Genomic DNA, 21,254 nt, shown 5'->3' with positions numbered 1-21,254 from the left:
CATTCACGTGTTTCTAACTTCTATGTAAAATCTTCCATGTAAAATCATTGCTTTATTGATTTGATTTTTTTTTATTCCATTATAGGCTGACTGTAACAGCAGCCAAATGATTAATATGCACTGTACCTGAAATATATGAAAAGTAGATATTACAACTCACATTTTTTTTTTTTTTAGCTTTATATAAAATCTCTTAAAACTCTAGATCTTATCAAGAAATATGCATAATTTGCAGTGAAGGGCAGTCTGTGTACAACGTATAATTAATTTCCATCCTTTCCCCCCCTCCTCAACATTTTAAGTTTAAACACTTAAAACACAGACAAGAAGTGTGCCACTAGAGTGTAAGACAAAAAATAAATCACCCAGTTGAATAAAAAAAGGAAATAAAGTTCCAGCACATTATTGTCCACTAAAAGAGTCACATTTTGTCCACCATTTCTAATCTCAATTTCAATATGCAAAAATGAACTATTCTTTGTACACAGACACTTTACAACGTACTTTCTCCTGATCTGATTGTATTGTAATTTTGTTATTGTCTTAATGTTACAATCAACGTGTCTGTGTCTCTGACCTTTTCCAAAATAAAATAAAAAAAAAGACACAAGACAGAACATTCTTGATGCAACACATTTATAAATAAAACTCAAAATATAATAAAACATCTGGCAAGAGACTCTTTGCTTTTTGTTTCCTTACTGTCAACTCATTTAAAAAGAGTCGACTAATGTACATACAGTCCTATAATATCCTTAAAAAATCTCACCATGCCATCTTTATGAGGTAAGGCATTATTCACTGCACATATTCTGCTTTAGTCCGACACCAGGTAGGAATTAAGTGGCTTAAAAGTCCGTCGACTTGTGGCCCTCCTAAAATCTTGCATAATTGGCCACTGTTTCCGCTTCCCTGCAGGAGTGTGGCACAACAGGTCATCCAGAGTCTGCTGGACCACCTGACCGGCCTGTTCAAGCTGAGACAATATCCGCTTCAGTTCTGTCATATAAGGTCCACCTTCACATTGTAATCGTACTACGTCCACCTGCAACACAAGCTTGAATAAGAACATCTATGCATCTTAAGGAGCATCTTATTGTTTTAATGTACTTACCACTTCTTGAGTAAATTGTGGCTTTTTAATGAATGCAGGAGTTTTAGGCCTAGTAGCAGCGTAAAGCGTTGAGGTCAGTTCTTCTAACTCGCCGGACTTGACTAGTATTAAGAGCTGCAGAGCAAAAATGTGAACGTGAAAAGTCAATTTGCAGCATTTGTGTGATTATTAAATAGGATAAGGACAGTTTGAACTTGCCTTCAAATTCATACATAACATGTCCTCCGTATTCATTATTTGGGAATACAAAGTTTGTGCCTTTTTGATGTTGTTCTGGAGAAAGATACAAAGTGCATTTAAAACAATATTACTTTTGTTAACATTCATCTTGTCTTAACGTTACAATGTATGTATCGTATTTATTTATGTCAGACAACTTTTTAGTGAGTGCTATATGTGAGATACTATTTAATCCGACTATATAATCCTGCAATAAGACATAAAAGATCGGAGGAAGTGGAGGAACACTAAACAATGGCAGAAAGACACTACAGAAAGACTCACAAAGAGAGACAGACTGAGATGGGGCTCAGGTCATAGGAGCTGAAACTAACAAATTCAAACACTGGATCAAGCAGAGAAAACACCTAAAGAGAAGCAGAAACTACTACTACAGATCTGAACCCCAGTGAGAGTGTTTGAGCTGGAGAAGGCTTTGTGCAGCGGTCACTCTCTCACATCATCAAGACAAGATCAACTGGTGAAAATGACTCTGGATGGAAATCAATCTTTTAATTTTGCAGAAACTGTGCCAGAACAAATGTTTCTGTAATCAAAAGCTAAAGGCGGTCCTACGAAATATTAGAGTGTGTGCCCCCTTTTTGTCTATAGTGACTTATTTTATGGACAGGCAGAGAGTGTCTTAGTAAATATATCCCGACACAAAGTTGTCAAACATAAAATAATTATTAAAACAATATTTGGGCCGTACGATCTAACCTGTCTAACTGCCAAGGCTATGGCAAAGCAGTAAGCTTGTCTGGGAATCGGGTGCCCTTTGCTCTGAAAGTCCTCTATGAGAGTAGTGCAGATCTTGTAGGACTCTGGGGTGTTCTAAAAAAACAAAACAACAGATAATAATACTGATGCACTGACTAAAATTAAGTGTTTATTACCAGCTTATAACATGTGCCAAATGCGAGTATTAGCGTGTCTTTGTTGAAGGTTATGTTGGAGGTTTGCATCGTTCTGAGTACTTCCAGGGCGTCTGTTCAGGCAAAAAAGGAATAACAAATCAGCAATTGTATTAGTAGAAAGTATAATTTATAATTTGACTTACTCTCATAGGCGCCCTTTGTAAATAACATGTCTATAGCAATGTTAAAGGATGTGGAGTCGTTAAAGAACCCCTTCAATCTCTGTGTGGAAATCAAAAACAGTGCTTTAGTACAGGTCAGTGCTTGCCTGATGGAAAAAGAGCAAAACACATTACTTTATCTTTAATTGTTGCCTCGGCCAACTCTTCCAAACCAAGCTCATAACACAGTCTCATAAAAAGAGGACCAAACCGGAATTCTCCATGCGCAAAGTTTGGATTCTCTGAGTGGTACCTGAGTGAAGAAACTGTATAATTTACCTGAAAAGACTCACTGTCACGTGTCTGCAGTAGTTACCTATAAATGGCATCCCTGGCCACAACCATATCATCTGCTGAGTAACACAAGTGCAGGAGAAGCTTTAGCTCATCCTGCAGAATCAGTTCACTTTTCTGCAACTTCTGATTAAAGAGCACTATGAAATTTCCTGTGAAAAAGCAAAACATGTCAAAGTGTCTGTTTACTACACCACAGGGTTTCTGGAAGCCTGTACCTTCTTCTCTCGTTATAAGATGAGCCACTGACAACTTTTTCTGCTGAAACTCTTGTAGTTTGATCACGTCTTCTGTCAAAAGATGGCGTTTGGCTACAACAAAAAAGTATGACTTGAACAAAGGATACAACAATGCATTGAAAGGATGAGCAATAATAAAGCTGCACATAATGTACAGTTGACATGCTCTGTAAAGTTTGTCTGGAGGTGTAGCAGGAGCATGCGCTGTAAACACAGCAACAGCATGAAGGGATGTCCAATGCATATCAGGTTAAATCACGTTGTTTTACCTTCTACGCGGGTTTTCCTCAACTCTGAACGCAAAAATCCACAAAATACTCCTTTACATGGTTCATATAATAATGAGCGACCACATTTGGCCAGTCTCCCCAGCGCCATACTGTTGTCGGACTGAACCATCTCCACGGACTGAAGGGGCTTTACATGGATCATTGAACTGTCTTATTAAGCGTGATCACTACACAAACTTCATCAGCCACACGACTGATTCCAAGGTGAGGAAAAACAAATCAATGTTGCTGAATGACAGTTTATTTTCTGAAAAATATCCACACACACACCCATTGTACAAATTGGTATAATCCAAAATGTCAGCGCGCTGACATCGACTGATATGGGCAAGAAAAACAATGGAAATTGCAACAGTGTAAAATCAAACACTTAATGCGCTGGATAATAAGAATTATCTGTACTAAGTTTGATTGAAGGATTTATCAGGCAAAAGCGAGTAGCATGAATAGGGATATTGTATGTGTTTTTGCTCGAAATGGCCTACAGGTGGTGCTACTGAGTAACCCCAAGGCCCAGACTTTTGTCCTGTTCTATTCTTACCAGTTATGAACACGACAGATTGATATTTAACCATCAAACTCAATGTGACCTTGAACCATGGATTTCTTAAGTTATCTGAACAGATACAAACTTAAACTCAAAACAAATCCTACTCCTGACCAAGTGTATGATGTATAAGTAGCTACAGTAATACAACACAGGAAAGTAAGATATGTTGAAGTACAGTAGAGTGAATGCAGGAGCAACATGGATGAATTGAAATGAAACTTAAAATATGAAAATGGATGTGAATGCATGATGATCTGTGAACTGGGCAGTCGTTCTTGTGGTGCCATAATGTGTGCCGGGTTCTGTGTTGGGGCCTCAGCTCTTGGATCAGCGGCAGAGGAGATAACATCTGCCATCATCACCGCCATGTAGCCGGAGTCCTTCCCAACGCCTTTGCTCCATGAAATCTCAAAAACATAAAATAATCAACCTAACCCAGGGGTGTCCAAACTTTTTTTCACCAAGGGCCGCATTTTGAAACTTGAACGGGGCAGAGGGCCACAAACAACGTGACAATGTCGAATTTGTTGAATGACAAAGTAAATCATTCAAAATTTTGCATTTGGTGTAATTGCGATGAGCCTCCACATCTTTAATTAGACCTCGAACATTAAAGGCGGTATGGACGATTTTTCGGCGATTTGAGAACGCAGGCGGAAGTGCGCATGCGCACTCCCCCGTGCGGACCGATACAACACACACGTGCGTTTGTTTATTAGCGCAACGGAGCGCATCGCATCGCTCGTCTCCCATAGATTTCTGTCCACTTCTGCGTCAGCTCGAACTGTCTTTCTCCGTCTTCATTTTGCCCCGTACACTGAGGGAACTATATTATGATAGATCAATGCGCTTAGACACGCGGAAACGTGGGGACGAGCCTGACGCGGCTGCAGGTGAGCGATAGGTGTGTTTTATGATTGATACGTGGCAGGACAAATGATTTATCCACGCCACGAGGAAATATGATAAAAAATTTGCTGAAAAAAATCGTCCATACCACCTTTAATATTAGTTTGGTATAACATCAATATGACTGAATTTTCCCAATTTCACAGTAAAAAGTACTACTTTTTGTTGTTTGGGCCGACATAGCAGGAAGCTGGAGGGCCAACAAAAATTGGTTTGAGGGCCGCATTTGGCCCCCGGGCCCTAGTTTAGACATGCCTGACCTAACCTATGCATTTTATTGAAAACACTGTTTCATAGTTTAAACAAATAACCAAATGACTGAACACACATTGTTTCCTCACAAATACATCTACTGAGTAAATGTCTATTAGTTGCATAATGTTATCCAATACAATTTGCCGAGGAAAGAGTCATGTATTACCAAAATTTGATTATGTTCACGAAGGACTGCTTATGTGAATGGAAATGTGATTTATTATAGGGCTTCACAAATTACTACAGTTGAAAGCTTATGCTTCTACAAATATGTTTTGAGATGCCCGAGGTTGTTGTAAGAGTTAAAACAAAACTAGGTTAAAATTGCACAAAATGTATTTATTAACCAGAATTTATATTTAGGAATTGAAAGAAAGTTAACAAAATACAGATGACACAGATGTGTCAGTGCACGAAGTATGGACACACCCACATCTTTATGTATTTGTCAATATGTTATACTGATGTCTGAGCCAGGTGAAGACAGGTGAGTTAGGAGGGGTTGACTTAACAGATTTTTGGCACATTTATGAAATATTGACCCCGTGGGCATGTGTATTTTAATTACTATGCAATAAAATGGAAGATTTCACAATATGATAGGCCAGTGGATTAACTGGATGATTCATTGTAGTTGCCGGTGGTGACATCTCTCACTCTTTGTGCTATGGCCCAAACATCCAATAAGAACATTAATTAAAAGTCTGTTAAAATAATTTATGAATGCAGGCATTTCTTTGTATTTCAACTTTTTATTGTGTAAATGGTTTGAGTAGGAAAATCATGTCTGAAAAAAGGCACAATCAAATGGAACTTGTTGGTAAAGCAAAATCGATCATCTCTGCAAAAGGTCATACTCACGTTGTCAAAGAAGCATAATTTCAAACCTATGGGGAACTTTCCTAAATTGTAAATAGTCCAAAGTGTATTGAAGCTTCAATCGCCTCATTTTGCACCAGTCCATATGTTTGTTGGTTAGTTACTTTTTTTAGATTTGGATTGCACATTTACTCTGTAAACGTTTTGAATATTAGCTTTCTCACCTGGGTCTAGATTGACCTTTATGCTCTCCAAATTTTGGCCTGTGTCGCCCTCCTCTTCAACTCTAAAATATTCAGCATTATGACAATTATTTAGCCTTTGAATTGATGGCTAAAGTCATATTTTTTGCTTGCTAAATACCAATGGCTGGCCATACAATTTCAAATGAAGTGTATGCATGTAAAATGTACATAGTGAATAGGGGTAAAACAGAACGGGTCACCTGGTTCCTCTTCCATCAATGTACTGGGCACATTTTGGTCTGTTTCTGTGTCTCCTTCATTTCTCATACAGCATTCTGTTCTAGATTGTCATAAAAACCTGTCTGAAGCTCATTACTGATCGAGACACAGACAGAGATAGACGTACTTAGCAGAATGAAGCTCTGGTTTGAATTTGACCTCAAAAAACTTTGCAACATTGAAAGCTTGACTTGATGCCCCGGTTCGGGTCAATAAGTCTGACTGAGACTAAAAACCCAAGAGAGACTGATCAAACAAAAAGACTCAAAGCTGAAAGAGGTGAAAATGACACTGAAAAACACTGAAACAGCCTACAAAGAGATCCGATATCTGTACAACACATCTGTGAAGGACACGGTCAATCCAAAGGAGGAACTTGCTGGGACCAACTGCAAAGTTTCAGAATTGAAAGAAAAAATTAACGACCAGAGCAAGGCCATAGAGCTTTCAAAGATGATACAAGTCAAGTGGCAACAGTCTCAGTCAGTGAGCGTGAATGTACACGTGCCTCCATGCAGACAGAGAAGATTCAGGAGCTGTACGTATCGCAGGGATTAAAAATCCAATTTGATGACCAGGTCCAGATCAATAAGTCCCAAGAACTGAGACTAAAAACCCAAAAGAGACTGGTCAAACACACAAACTTTAGAAACGCAGAAACTGAGCTACAGGCTCAGATCACGGCGAACAAAGAGATCCGATATTTGCACAACACATCTGTGAGGAACACTGTCAATCCGAAGCAGGAACTTGCTGGGGCCATTTCAGAAATTAAAGAAAAAATGAATGACCAGAGCAAGGCCATAGAGTGCCAACCGTCTCTGTCAGTGAGCGTGAATGTACTCATGCCTCCATGCAGACAGGGAAGAATCAGGAGAGCGATGGAGCCTACACCGGTGAAATTAACCTTGCTCTAAATGGAACAATGAAGGTGGAAAAAGAGCTGTCCAAGAAGGTTGAGGAGCTCTCCTGTAAGCTGTACATACTGCAGGGCCAAATGTTCAGCCCGATTGTACAGAAGAAAGGTCCGGAGAACGCGCTGAAGAAGCTCAGCAGGCAGAAGCAGAGAAGGAAGCCCCAGAAACAATAAAACACCTCCAGCCACCTCCAAACATTGCCCTTTCCCTCAAGAATATAAACCATCAACTTTACTGTGTGTGATTGTGTGCTATTTAGCCAGACATTTAGGGTTTATTATTTTACATATATGCAAAGAATGGACCATAACGCTTGTTATATAATATTAAATTATATTGAATACAAGACAGTTCAAGGGTGAGAAAGAGGAGAGAGGGAGAGAGAGGGACAGAAGTAAATATATGTTACAATATTTCGGAAATAAATAGAAACAATTAGTGTTTTTTAACTCGTTTATTCATTGTGGTAATTCAATTGTTTGCTCTTTACTTGAGACCTCAGATATGCTGAGTAAGGAAATATTGCAACACACACATCAAGCGCTAACAAATACAATTGCTGTAAGTTACAAACGGTTTTAGGGACTAGAAGATTACTGGACAAATACATAGCTGCAGACATCCAGATCTGCACAAAGGTAAAGTTACAATAACTCTGAGTGGAAAGGCATCGTCACCACAGCACGATTTTTGCTCATATGAAGTGTCTGTTGAGTTGTGAAGCCTTGCAGAGTGAATGACACGTTTTGATTATAGTCTGTAAGGTTAACCATAATGGATTATAATTTTCTTGGTTTTTTCATGATTGTGTTTCAGCAACATCAAATGCAAGCAAATTGAATTCGCAAATAGTTATTTCTGAAAAAAATGCTGCCGTCTCCATGAGATCCAAAATAAAACCTTTGAACCTTATATTTAAGAGCTCTACCAAAGATGTTCTGTAATGAATGGAATGTGATTCTTAAATCAGTTTAGAGCAGTCTGTATTTCAGTCTTCTCTCAGATGTTAATGGACGTGCTAAAATTGTGCACTTTTAACTGAATCTTTTTGGCTATCAAGCTCCACCATGTGCTCTAGTCTAGACCTCTAACTATTGGGCCGTCACCTTGAATGCTCTTACCCAATTGCAAAGAATCCATAACTGGTATAATGCTACAATAGAAGCCACTAAAAAAATATGTGTAACTGTATGAGGCTTCATACACAAACACAGCTGTTATTCAAGCCAACACATGCACCCCATTTACCTGGCCTTTCTGTAATAACGCAGTGTCTGAGACACAATTTTAAAGTTATGCCAAACTGGAACAAATTGAAAAAGAAATATTTCTTTCATCAAAAACACATTCAAAACTAAGACACATTTTGTGGAGAGACATGTAAAAAATGATACAGATAAACATTCAGATTAAAATCAGTTCCCAACAAGCACAATAAATATTAAGTAAATAAATAGTACGAAATAAATAAGCATACTTAATTTAATATGAAAAAAATAAATAATAATAATAATATCATGACTCGTGACATTTACACAGGTCTTGACATTGCATTCATTAAACCGCACTAAGTGCATAACAGAATCCTCATATCTGATGCAAAACAATGAACAACCTAAATAATATCTTATCAGGTGATAACTTTGTTACTGTTCAATTGTGTTTGTCATTTAAGGTAGTTTTTTGGAAAACTATTACAAATTTGCTTCAATCATATAACCATCAGTTGATCTGGTTTAGAGTTAGTTGACTCTACATGTTTGATAAAACGGGTACTATCTGAACAATTTGATAGTTTTTAGTTAAAGGAATAATAGAGGATTTTTCACCAATTTGAGAACTCAAACGACCGTCAGTCCCTTTTTGAAAAGTGCGCATGCGCACACTCCCCCGTCCTGAAGTACGCTACAGCCTCACTGCCACACGTACATTTGTTTATTAGCGCAACAGATTGCATCGCAACTCTCGTCTCTGCAGATTTTCGTCTCTTTTGAGTCCTGCCGTCCTTCAGCCTGTACACTTAAGGATCTCGCCAAACACACACCGGCATATCAACCACGCATGTACAGCCAGGGAAACGTGCTGCTATGCTGGGAACGAGCTAGAATGAGGCTGCAGGTGTGCAGTAGGACACAAAGGATGATTGATATGTGGGAGGACTTATCGGCAGTCCACGCCACGAGAAAATGAGACTCAGATTTGGCGGCAAAAAATCCTCCATAATTCCTTTAATTTATTGTACTTAAAATGTACCAGCGTTGCCTGTCAATACTGAAACCTTCAGAAAAACCCTACATTTCTATTTTACATGCTGGAAAAGACTCATCTTGCATGACAACAGTGCTGCTGCTGGCCAGAACCATGATGTTTAGTTCCTGTTGTTTGTCATGGGTTTCCTGATACCACTCCCTCAGGACATCAGTGTCATGAGTAGGAATCAGAGTAACCTGAAAAATAAAAGAAAAGAAAATATATATATAAATGAATAAATAAAACCAGTATTTAAATAGACTGAAAGCATACCTGCATGTTGTGTTCCCAATCAGACTTTCCCTCTAGCAGAGCATCAAGGACAGCCTTGCTAGGCTCTTGGACAGTCTGGTTGTTGCCACTGATAACGTAGTACGAGGATCGCACGCTCTTAAAGAATTCAGCGTTTACATTCTTGGCACTACAATGATTAGGTATGTATACCAAATCCATATACATTGGTGAACAGTTGAGTAGAGCTGTTCCACTGGATCCTTTTCTGTTTCCTTTAGAGGAAGATATTCATGTTATTTACTTATTTTATAATGCAAAAACAAAAAGCTCTAGATAGAGTACTCACCAGTGGCACTTTTTACACCTCTTGAAGCAGAAGTGTTGGTTGCATTTTTTGCGTCTTTTCCTTCGCCTAAACTATTCTTCTGTAGTAAAGTCTTTGTGTCCTTGGCCTTTGGAGCCGTGGGCTTACTCACTGGTGTAGACTTTTTTGAAAGTTTTTTCTTTTTGCCATTTGTGTTGGCATTTTCTTCAGCTTTAAGGGCTTCGGGATCCACCATACACACATCATGGTGGCCAGGTGAGGGAGCCGAGTCCTTGAGCGCCATTGGAGGTGGGTCCATGTGTCTATACGTGAGGGTCCTGTCAGTGGGTAGTGTTTCAGAATCATCCTCAGAGTCTATGTTAGCATCTGCAGTGATTGAAGGACACTCCTCTGTCCCGGGAGGCACATCTGAATCAGTCTGTGAGGGTGCAGATTCACTGATGGATGTGGGTGGGGTCTCGTCACACTGCTTAGAAGACAGCTTTCCAGCACCGGGAGGTCGGGAACCACCGCCAGATTTGGTCAGAGGCTTTTCTTCATCCAGAGCACTTTCTTCACTGATGAAATATTCTAAGGGATTGGGGTTCATGAAAGATGGGGATAGTTCTGTCTTTGGGTGACGGTATTCACACAATGAGACCAAGCAGAGGTCAACATCTGTTTTAGAAGCACCACAAGGACTTTGCTTGCTGATAGCTGGATCCTTAGATCCACAAGGAACATTGCAAATGCTTTGATCAAGTTTAAGAGGAAGAGTATTGGGGGAGGGTATTTTTGGGATGGAAGGAGACTTTCTTTCCAGTTCTTTTGATGGGGAAAGATTTTCTACTGTACTATTCTCAAATGAAGATAAAGATAACACATTTGGGGGTGTGGAACATTTATCTGTCTCTTGACTGTCTGTCTTATTTTCAACAATTTCTGCAGAAGGTGATCCAAGGCTGAGGTTGTCTTTAGTTAATGGATCTTGTAACAATTCAGGGGTCTTTGGCGTATCTAGAGACCTATCTATCTTTTCAGCCACATCTTTTGTCAAATTTCCCAACTGACAGGGGGTAGTGATAGTGGGTGTGGACTGAGAGGCATCTGAGGGTGTAGCAGAGGTTGTGCGGGCATCACATTCTTCAAAAAGGACTGGTTTCTCCCCTGGTGGCTTGATATCTTTTCTGTCTGATGGACTGTAGTCAATCTCAGTTGGACCATTCTCTGTAGCATGTGAGCCACTCCCTAGTGATGGGTGCTCTGGTGACTGCTTACTTAAGTCCAAAGCAAGTGAATGGTCTGGTGACTCCTGGCCAAATTCAGCAGATATAGTAGAGTGCTCTGGTGATCTTGTATCCATGTGTGTTTGGTTTTTAGTCTTTGGTGAAATGTCTGGGGAAATAGACATTGGTCTGGGACTATCTTCTTTAGTGGGGGAACCTTCAGCTTCATGAAAGGTTGTTGGGGTCTGAACCACGGAGACTGAGAGTGAGTCTACTTCTGTTGAATGTGGAGAGCCAACTTCTGCATGAAGAGAAGGAGAGTCAGTGGTGGGCTCTGGGAGGGAGCTTGTGGCTAATGAAGCTGTAGAGGCTGAAGCCAAATGAGAGAACATATCTTCTGCCACCACTTCCTCCAAAGGAGTGCCTGACTTATCGGATGTTGTCCCTTCAGAAATAGACATTTTGCTTTCTTCTTTAAATGTTGTACAATTATTATTGTCTGTTTCATGTCGGTATATTGATGAGGCAGATGCACATGGGGGATTTTCTTCATTTTTCTTTTGTCCAATGAGAACTGGTGTCATGTCCTTGATATATTTTGGTTGGGAAAAGGGTTCTGTTAAAGGTGTGTTTTGTGGAGCACATGCCACATTCTCTGTAGATTTGAACCTTTGCAGTTCATCAGGCTCTGGGGTAACTATTTTACAGGAATCCTCAAGATCACCAGTGACCTCCTCAATAACCGGACCCTGGATCTCCCCCTCCTCCCCAACAAGTGGAAGAGAGTCTGCTATCTCATCAACTGGAGACTGATGATAAGGTGTGTGACCAGAGGATTGAGGAGATGTCGTCCCCTCTAAGGTTTTGTCCTCTGTACTTGTTTTTGCCATTGTGGTTGACAGTTCTATTGGAGCAGCAAAATTTGAAGGACTGTCAACTTTGTTTTGCTTGCTTTCCACTGAGGGGGATCGTATGAAAGGGGGCAAAGGGCAATGGGCTTCACCTGGTCTATCATTATCTTGATCATTGGACTCTTGCATTGAAACATAATATTCTGTTTTGTTTTCAAATTCTTTTATCAATTTATCGTCTTCTAAAAAGGAACATGGCGATATTGTTGAAGCAGAGATATTATAATGATGTCCTTCAGTAGCATCGCTATTATTGAATTCAGGCTCACTTTGGATTGGAGAGAGTTTCTCTTTATCAACCTCTTCTGATTGTGTTGTTGCCAGATTTACCACATCCTGTGTTGGTGAGTCATCATTAGCTGTTTCATCACTCATTATGTCTTTGGGTGTTGACATGTCATCCAAGGGGGTAGGCACACTTGAGATCTCAATAGTGGACTGAGTAAGGCCAGATGTGACAGTGAAATCTTGTGCTTGTTCATCCCTGTCTTCATCATCTGAAGCAGAGTTCTCAAAGCCAACTGGGACCATATCATGATTTATAGATGCGGCTGGGGATACTGGTGAAGAAACTTTGTGTGAAACTGATGCTAACTGTTCTACTTCTATGACCTCTATATGCAGAGCCTCCACATTTTTATTGGTTGCATCCTCGCTGTGTTCAGTATTTTCCCATTTCTTGAGAGAGAGATTTTCATCTTGATTAGTAACAGACCTTTGGTTGTTTGATTCCTCTTTTTGTGGTTCACAAACATCTGCAATGTTAGTTTTCTCCTCATAGTTTCCTCCTTCAGATGTCTCTTCTCCAACCTTTCCCTCATCTTCAAACTTTTCACTGGCGCTGCATTTCATAATTTGTTCTTCAGGAGATAACTCACCATTTCCTTCAACTTCAATTGAGTTTATACCCTCATCCATACTTTCTAATGTTTCCTGTGACTCTTTGGTCTGTATTACATTCTCTCTTTGCGTCACCTCTTCAATCTGGTGTTCTTGCACTATAGCTTCATCTTCGACTAGCAGTTCTGCCCTGAGTTCCTCAAAGTCTTTCGTTAGGTCTTCTGGTGAGGACATCAGTGACCTCTCCACTTCTGGATTTTCTGTGGATGTACATGTATTGTCCTCTGCTTTGCTACTGGTTGTGATAGTGTCTTTCTTTGCCACCTTTGGTTTGATCTTTTCCTTCAGTTTGGATTGTGCCCCTGTTTCTTTTTTCACTGTTTTTGGTTTTGACACTACAATCTTCCCCTCAGCTACACTCTTTTTGGGATCTTTTGAGATCTTCTTCAAATCTTTTTTTTGTTCTTTCTTGTCCTCAGTCACTGACAAGCCTTTTTTTATGTCCCTTTTGAGTATTTTCTTGGCTGGTTTTGGTGTGTCATCCTTTTTTGCTCCTTCCTTTTTGGTCTCTTTCTTAATTTCCACTGACCTTCTGGGTTCCTTTTTGGAAACCTTCTCTATTTTAGGTTTGATGTCAGATTTCTTCTTCTCAGGGGCATCGGTTTTGGATGACGATTCTACCTTTGCCTTTGAGTCTATTTCAAGACCCTTTCCTTTTTCTTTCTTGACTACTACCTTGTCTTTTTTCTCTATCTTTTGTGTTTTTTCATGAGATGATTCTGAGTCTGTTTTTGTTTTATCTAGAGTTTCCTCTTTTGATTCTTTCCTTCCTGTCTTAACTGGTGACGGTTTTGCATTGGACTTTAGGCTCTCTTTGCTGTCTGCCCTTTGTTTCATTTTGGTTTGCTTAAGAGTTGGTGTTGAGGGCACACTAGAAGCCATTCCTTTTTGAGTTACAGTTGATTGCTTCAAAAATTGTAAGTGCTTCAGCTTTTCTAGACCTTCAAGGATGTGTTGCTGGGTCGCATTACCAGAGAAGAGAACACGTACAACCTTATCAGAAGGATTTGCCGGGTGCCACACAATGAGTGATGATATTGACGTCAAATATGAAACGGGGTACTCAGATTCTTTCCCATTTGGTAGGAGAATAGATGCAGTGTCTTTTTCAGTACCTTTCCAGTGTTTCATAAAGTGTTGCATCTCCTTGCTGTTTTTTGCTGGATTCAACACATACATCTCAAGTTTTCCAACACCCATTTTTTGAAATAGTATAATTGGCTCAATTACGCTTCCAGCAGGTCTTTGTAAAGACTCAACTCTCAAATTAAGCTTTGCAAGTAATTGCTGTGTCATTGAAATTTCATCAAGAGTGCTTCGCATTCTGGAGTTTGGTTCAGCGTTATTCAAGTTTTCAGGCAGATTTACAAACACAATGCCAATATCAGGCGAGATCATGTTATTTGTCCAGTCACTGTTTGCTGTGGATCCTTGTGACTGTTCTTCTTCAAGCTCTGCCATTTTTCTCAGTAGCATACTGTTAATTCCTGGTAAGTTGTCATCTCCAATATGAGTTAGAAGAATGGAGTCAACCCTGTCCAGATGTCTCACAAGTTTCCAAAAGCAGGATTTTCTGTCTGAGCCACCATTTATGAGCATGTTGAAGCCATTTACAGCAAAAAGAGCTGAGTCGCCTCGACCACCAGGGAATATGTAGCAGCATGGCTTGGAGAGCTTCAGAAAGCCACCTGATGTTGGTGGCTCTAGCAAGTCAAAGGGTGCTGGGATCTCAACTGATTCAAATAAATATTCTGTAAACTCTGAGAGACCCTCCATTTCCGGAAGTATGAGCACAGAATTTAATTTCATGTTAATAAAGTCCTGTAAATTGTGTTTGTCCAGGTTGGAGTTTTTCCAGTGACCTTGATCTGGGCATGACAGGGTAAGGTTTGCTTTGTTTGCTGGGTGGATGGTACTAAGCAACTCTCCAATCTAAAAGGGAAAAATAAAAATGTTCAATGTACTTAAATGTTTCATTTTATTTAAATATATAGAGTATATATATACACGTTTTTGGCTTACTTCTTGATCAGTGAAAATATCAATGAAGTTGTAAAAAGAGAATGATCCAGTCTGAAGAATAAGCTCTCCAGTGTTTTCAATGCACTGACCCGAAAGAACAAGAAGCTTGTGTCTAGATGTATCTGAAATCATCAAACGAACCTGAAAAATAGTAGATGATGATATCAAACATTTTGTAACAGTCAATGTGGTCAACTAGGACAAATGGACAACTAGGGTTCTCATGCTTGGTTTTAGCTTGCTTCAATGTTTTCAATTGTCTATTTCGATTCTACCAAATCAGTTGCTCTCAGTTCCGTTATCAGTACGCTCTAGCTTTTAATAATGCATAGATTCTATGATTTCACCAAGCAAAATTATCACTTGTGTTTTTAATCTCACACTTCAAATTGAAAACTGCTTTTGTTCTCCCTTTGCACAAAGGAGGCCAGAAAAATGGTTTGAATAATTTCAATCTCAAAAGTATGCTGCCAAGCAAAACTCTTGGAGAAGCTAATAAATGACCAGGTGCGTGCTTTCTTTAGCAAATATTACATTTTAAATAGTTACTAGTCTGGCTTTAGACCAGGGCATAGTACTGTCACAGCTTCTACCAAGGCATAAAGGATGTCGCCATTGCATTCAAAGGTCTTTGATTCTGTAGATCACGGTATTATTTTGGATTGTCTGGATGCTATTGGGTTTGATTTAAATGCAAAAAAGTGGTCTGCAGATTACCTCACATGTTCATGTGTAATTACTCTGAAATTCATGTGCAATCGATGTGCCGTTGTGACACATATTCATGTGCAATTACTGTCGTGATTACATGCAATGGTATTTATGTATTTATTTATTTTTATCTTTATTATTTTTCCCCTCCATCCCTTGTTGGGTGATGGGAGGTTTTGTCTATAGGAGTTTTTGTTTATAAGAGATCTTCTACTGAGAGTGTTTTTCAAACTTCCTATAAGTGATCTGTTCTTTTCTATAAGTTTCCTATAAGTTATCTGTTCTTTTCTTCTGTATCTACCTCTGTATCTACCTGTGTTGCATCAATGAAATTTCCCCATGTGGGACAATACAGGATTATCTTATCTTATCTTAACAGAGTTCAATCTGTTTCTTTTGATAGCTTTCAATCAGTATTGTATTATCTTAAAAAAGGTGTTCCTCAAGGGTCCGTCCTTGGACCAGTCTTATTTACCATTTGTACAAACAAAAAGTGGATTTTCATTCCATCCATGAATTTAAATAAAAACTAAATTTATGTTGTTCTCCAAAAGGCTCACTAGTGACTCAAAAAATGTATCTATTCTTATACTTGATGGTACTGTGATTGAACAAGTACCCCATTACAAATACTTGGGCATCATAAACTCTCCTACAAACACATGCAAGAGCTGATAAATATTCTTAAAGCCAGATGGTCATTTTTATTTAGAAATCAGTATATAAAAGTATATTCCTCTCAATTGTAGAAAACAGTTAATCCAGGCTACATTTCTCTCAGTGCTGGATTATGAACTCAGTTTATCATTCAGTTCTAAGATTCATTACAGGAGAAGGATACAGAACTCACCACCGCCAATTATACCCTAAAATAGGATGGCAATGGATGCAAGAAGAGAACAGTACTGCATTCTGTTTATTTATAAAGCTCTAAATGGGATTTTGCCTGATTAAGTTTGCTGAACATCAGATCAGATATTCTTCTCAGGATATTCTTATTTTACAGTATCACCAAATCAATATGGAGCTAGAGACAAAGTAAATGGTCACATTTATATAGCGCTTTTCTACCGTCAAGGTACTCAAAGCGCTTTACATCAAGGAACCAGTCACCCATTCACACACACATTCACACCCCAGATATACGCAGACACTGGGGGGCGAGTTGGGTTAAGTGTCTTGCCCAAGGACACAACGGCAGTATTCACATGAGGCAGCTGCGATCGCACCGCCAACCTGCGGGCCAGTGGATCTGACCGCTCTGACCGAGCGGCAAGTCGAACCGCCGACATTTGGATCAGAAGACGAGCACTCTACCACTGAGCTACTGCCGCCCCAAAGACAAAGGCTTTCAGCAACATTGCTCCCTGCCTATGGAACATAACTTTTTAAATTAAATGATTGCCTTTTAATGAATTTAAAGCACTGGTTAGAGACTCTCCACAGTCCCAGTGCTTTTGCTTTGCATCATTTAATCCCATTTTGTATTTGTACGGTGTGTTTTTAGGTAATGTGAGGTTTGTTTAATTTATTGATTGATTTATTGGATTTTTTTCTTTTGTATTTAACAGGATGCAAATGGGTTTCCCCTGTATAAATAAAATGTAAATTAATTAAAAATAATAATACAATTATTCACCTCAGTGCTGACAGCCTCATCTGAAGGGTTGATGAGCACCACTGTTTCCAGGACATTGCTTTTGTGATGAAGGATTCTCTGGCCTAAATTAAAGCAAGAAAGTATTACTGTACAAACCAATTACACTCATTATGATTAGATGATGGCATTGTTTCCCGTTTTCATCTCATTTCAGAAAGTCGTCAGAAGTTTCCCCACAGAAATATGCTCCTCTATAACAGAAACAATGGGTTGTTTCTTGTAGACTACAATGAGAGCAAATAAGGCCTCTGAAGCCAGTGCTTTCCTGTCTCCTGAGAGTGCAGTATCTAATTGGTTACTGGTCTCCATGTAAACAAACAAAAGGTTTTGTAAAAAAGATTGTGCTACTATGCCTATTGTAAAGATTTCTTATAGATCTTAATTGATGTTGAGGTCACAAACTGAAGTACTTAATCCTAAAATACCATGATCTAGATCAATACAGACGTCCTTCCAGTTCAGCTTACTGTTCTTAGAGGGTGAGCTAATGTGACATGCACCAATGACCTTTGTTCTGACAAGTACACAAATCATGTAGACCTTCAGTTACAGACAGGCAGAATGAGAAAGGGCAATGTCACTGTGATGACACTATGTCCAAGCAACTACTCCTAACAAACAAGACAACAAATACATTTACTTTTATATAAACCTTTCATTATCAGTGATTTAGGCCCCAGAATGAATGACAACATAAAGTACATACAATCTCAATGACAGAAATTAATAAAGCTTTAATAAAATTATTTTGACTCAGCCTCCTACCATGACCGAATGCAGATGGTTGAACAAAGATATCAATTGATTTGTGCCATAATTTACCCAATGTGTACCTGTTCTGTAAATACAGATTCAAATGCAACAATCAAAACAAATATAGATAACCTTTTGTTCAGACTCCTTCATTCAAAAACAACAACATGATAGGAAACAACAGATCATTAAATTTTGTTTTCTAGTCAGTAATTACATTAAAAATGACTGCATTCATTGTCTCTTGTTTCTTCATGGTCTCACACAAAGTCTCGAATGTCCATCTGTGACACTCCCTAATCAATATACGTCTTTAATGCATGCAACCAGGTCTTCCAGCAAGATGGGCAACACATATTTGCATGTGGAATTGTTGTGTATATATAGCCTCATCTTCAACAGCTTTTTCTGTAACCTATTTTATGACCATTTTCCACCAGAGATTTCAAGCAGCTAATTACTCCCAAATCAACTGTGCTTCTTCAGTTGCACGGCAACAGCACAAAGAAGAATGATAAAATAAGACAAATGGAGGATGTAATTTATAGATTTCAAAGTTTTATCACACTATGTTTCTCTGTCTGTAAAATTGTTTTATAATAAAAGTAATCATGTCCTTGTACTGTATTTTTGCCTATACAAAGTGATCCAGGCTGAGGCCTGTGTACTGCTGACTGTCAAGGCCATACTGCCTACTGAGACAACACATGTCTCCCTTGGATCTAGTTCACTTTATTGAGACCGCTCCCTTCGAAGTGCCATGCAATAAACCATTGTATCTGAAATTAGGTCATAAAACACTGTGCTGACTGAGATGTTATAACATAAAAAGTGTGTGCATCGGCTGCTATATGGCCTAATATATTTTAGGGCTCACTTTGGGCTAGTGCTGTGATTGATCAGTGACATTGGTCTGTACTCTGGTATTACCTCTGACATCTGCAGAAAACCGAGCTGAGTGCCTCGAGACAAACAGCTTGAGTTCCTGGTCCAAGTTGCAGTCGATAAGGTTGGTGTCCCATGACCGGATCCCTGGAAGGAAAGAGAAAATACATACTCAAAAATTAAATTAAAACACACCCATACCCCATGTGAAATTAACAACCAAATTATTATTATTATTATTATTATTATTATTCATGCATTTATTGATTTTTCTCATCAATTCAACATCAGTAGGCGGCTGTGTAAAACTGACATTATGGCTGCAACATCCGATTGTAGGAGGAAGAAATAAATAAACAGTTGCTCATATTTGATCCAAAACAGCGACAGTGAAACGAGGCCCACGTGGCCGGGGCCGCAGTGCGCACTGGCCACGCCCACGAGCCGGTGTGATGAGGGATGAGAGCTGGATGCGGATCGTCAGAGAGGGAGGGGCCCGAGAGGAGAATTCAACTTGGCAATTGTAACCTACATTGAAGTTCTATTGGCTGTCACAGCAGAAAATGCACGAGTAATTACATAGTCGAGGCCATAGCTATATTTAGGGTGCTCTCGTTTGGTCCTGATGAGTCCTTGAGCCCAGTTTAGTCCTGTTGTAAACTTCACTTGAATCTGCTCTAGTGCTGGTTCAATCTGTGTCATGTCCAGGTTTGTTTTGTCCCAATTTTGATGTCTGCTATTCAAGTGTGAGCGCACCCTTTCACAATAAAGACACGCAGATGAGAAGCCTACTTTCCTCTGATTTAATTAGTCGTTGGGGGAAAACAAACGCTTGACGCACGTAATTTTGACGTTAGCAAAGGAGACGCTGCGGGAAAACACTGGCATGGCACCCGACCAAAACACAAGCGCCTATTCAGGACAAATGCTGAATCATTCCTCATAATCTAATAACAAAGTAAGTGTTTGAATGAATTCATGTATCATCAGGTCTTGGAAAATAACCCAATGACGCGCGTGGCAATGTGGCAGGTGGAGCGACGCATCAGTGAAGGGTGATCAGGGCTGGGGGCCCGGGGAGGACAGAGACTGGGAGGGGCCATATCAACAATCAACTGAGACATCTGGAGGCTACGATAGCAATCTATATGGAGACATAAAAGCAATGCATTGAACGTGTATGAGACCGGCTAAATGGTCACACTATCACATTGTCACGCACAATGGCCGTTACATGGTTACATCTCATCAAGCCTATATCATCCAGGTCTAACTTGCGTCTGCAAACTTGGCCTCCACCCTCAGCCTCCACCCCACATTATCATCATCACTCCGCTCGTTCTTACCTCTCTCTATGTCCGCAATAGCACACTTCAGATGCGCCTCGGTGACCACCTCCCCGATGACCACGAGCAGGTAGAATTTGCTGTCGTTGAAATGTTGCGAGGGGCAAGAGGACGTCGGCGAGCAGGTTCCGACGTTGCTCGGGGTGTACAAGGTCTCCATCGCATCTGTGGACTGTACCAGGGTGGCCATCTCTGCACTGTGTCCTCAGCAGCAGCAGCAGCAGCAGCAGCAGCAGCAGCAGCAGCAGCCTCCTCCTCCTCTCAGATATGCGCTCTCAAGCAGACACAACAGGCAGGAGGCTGGAAGGAGCTGAAAGGAGTGGCCCTAGCCTTTTATACCGACAGACATTGTGTCATCCTTAGTAACCGGGGAGGATGAGGAAGCCCCGCTACTATTCTGCACACTCACTCCAAAAGTGATGTCATGGCCACAAATCAAACCTACGAAAGTCAGTCAACTAATTATTTATTACAGGCTATTTATGATTGCAATAAGTACATACATAAGTACTCTATTGGGATACGTTATTAAGCTTCTCAATTATTTAGGCTGTTACTTTATTTATTTTTGTTTTGTGTTATTGGAAGGAAGATAGTAGGCTACAAAACATATAGCAGATGTTGGGCCTGAATAGATTAGGCTTGTTACAATAAGGCAGGCTTTATATTAGTTGGCCCATGTCCAGAAGATGGCTGTTTGAAATCTTTTTGTATTTTTCTGTAATTAGTTGCTATATGAGGATCATAGTTTGTTGTTTGTGTTTGTTTTTCTTTTTCTTTCCTTTCCTTATTTGAACATTGTGTGATCTGTTTTTCACTGTTGCCCCTCGAGGCAACTGCTGTTGTAATTTTGGGCGTTACAGAAATAAATTGAATTGAATTGAATTTGCCTGGGTTGTCAGGA

The 21,254-nt window shown here is 39.7% G+C and overlaps 2 protein-coding genes across 2 annotated transcripts; both read right to left on the bottom strand.

Annotated features, from left to right (window-relative positions):
• Nucleotides 1-690: 690 nt before the first annotated feature.
• Nucleotides 691-3,355, bottom strand: ptcd2 (pentatricopeptide repeat domain 2). Its single transcript, XM_072454579.1, has 10 exons — nt 3,214-3,355; nt 2,924-3,016; nt 2,728-2,857; nt 2,547-2,664; nt 2,394-2,472; nt 2,230-2,321; nt 2,054-2,167; nt 1,313-1,387; nt 1,115-1,228; nt 691-1,045 (listed from the first exon to the last, which is right to left on the bottom strand). The coding sequence occupies exons 1-10, from the start codon at nt 3,341-3,343 to the stop codon at nt 818-820; spliced, it is 1,173 nt and encodes a 390-aa protein (XP_072310680.1). The 5' UTR covers nt 3,344-3,355; the 3' UTR covers nt 691-817.
• Nucleotides 3,356-7,587: 4,232 nt separating this feature from the next.
• On the bottom strand, nt 7,588-20,758 carry map1b (microtubule-associated protein 1B). Its single transcript, XM_072454561.1, has 7 exons — nt 20,351-20,758; nt 19,050-19,151; nt 17,346-17,428; nt 14,996-15,136; nt 9,979-14,905; nt 9,672-9,904; nt 7,588-9,595 (listed from the first exon to the last, which is right to left on the bottom strand). Exons 1-7 carry the CDS (start codon nt 20,538-20,540, stop codon nt 9,440-9,442), a joined length of 5,832 nt encoding a protein of 1,943 aa, XP_072310662.1. The 5' UTR covers nt 20,541-20,758; the 3' UTR covers nt 7,588-9,439.
• Nucleotides 20,759-21,254: the final 496 nt, after the last annotated feature.

Source organism: Eucyclogobius newberryi, unplaced genomic scaffold (assembly GCF_026437365.1).
Source record: "Eucyclogobius newberryi isolate DKJ021-1_F unplaced genomic scaffold, fEucNew1.0.hap1 SCAF_2, whole genome shotgun sequence".
Classification (NCBI taxonomy): domain Eukaryota; kingdom Metazoa; phylum Chordata; class Actinopteri; order Gobiiformes; family Gobiidae; genus Eucyclogobius; species Eucyclogobius newberryi.
Note: the sequence above shows the minus strand (reverse complement) of the source record. Positions and strands in the feature narration are given on the sequence as shown.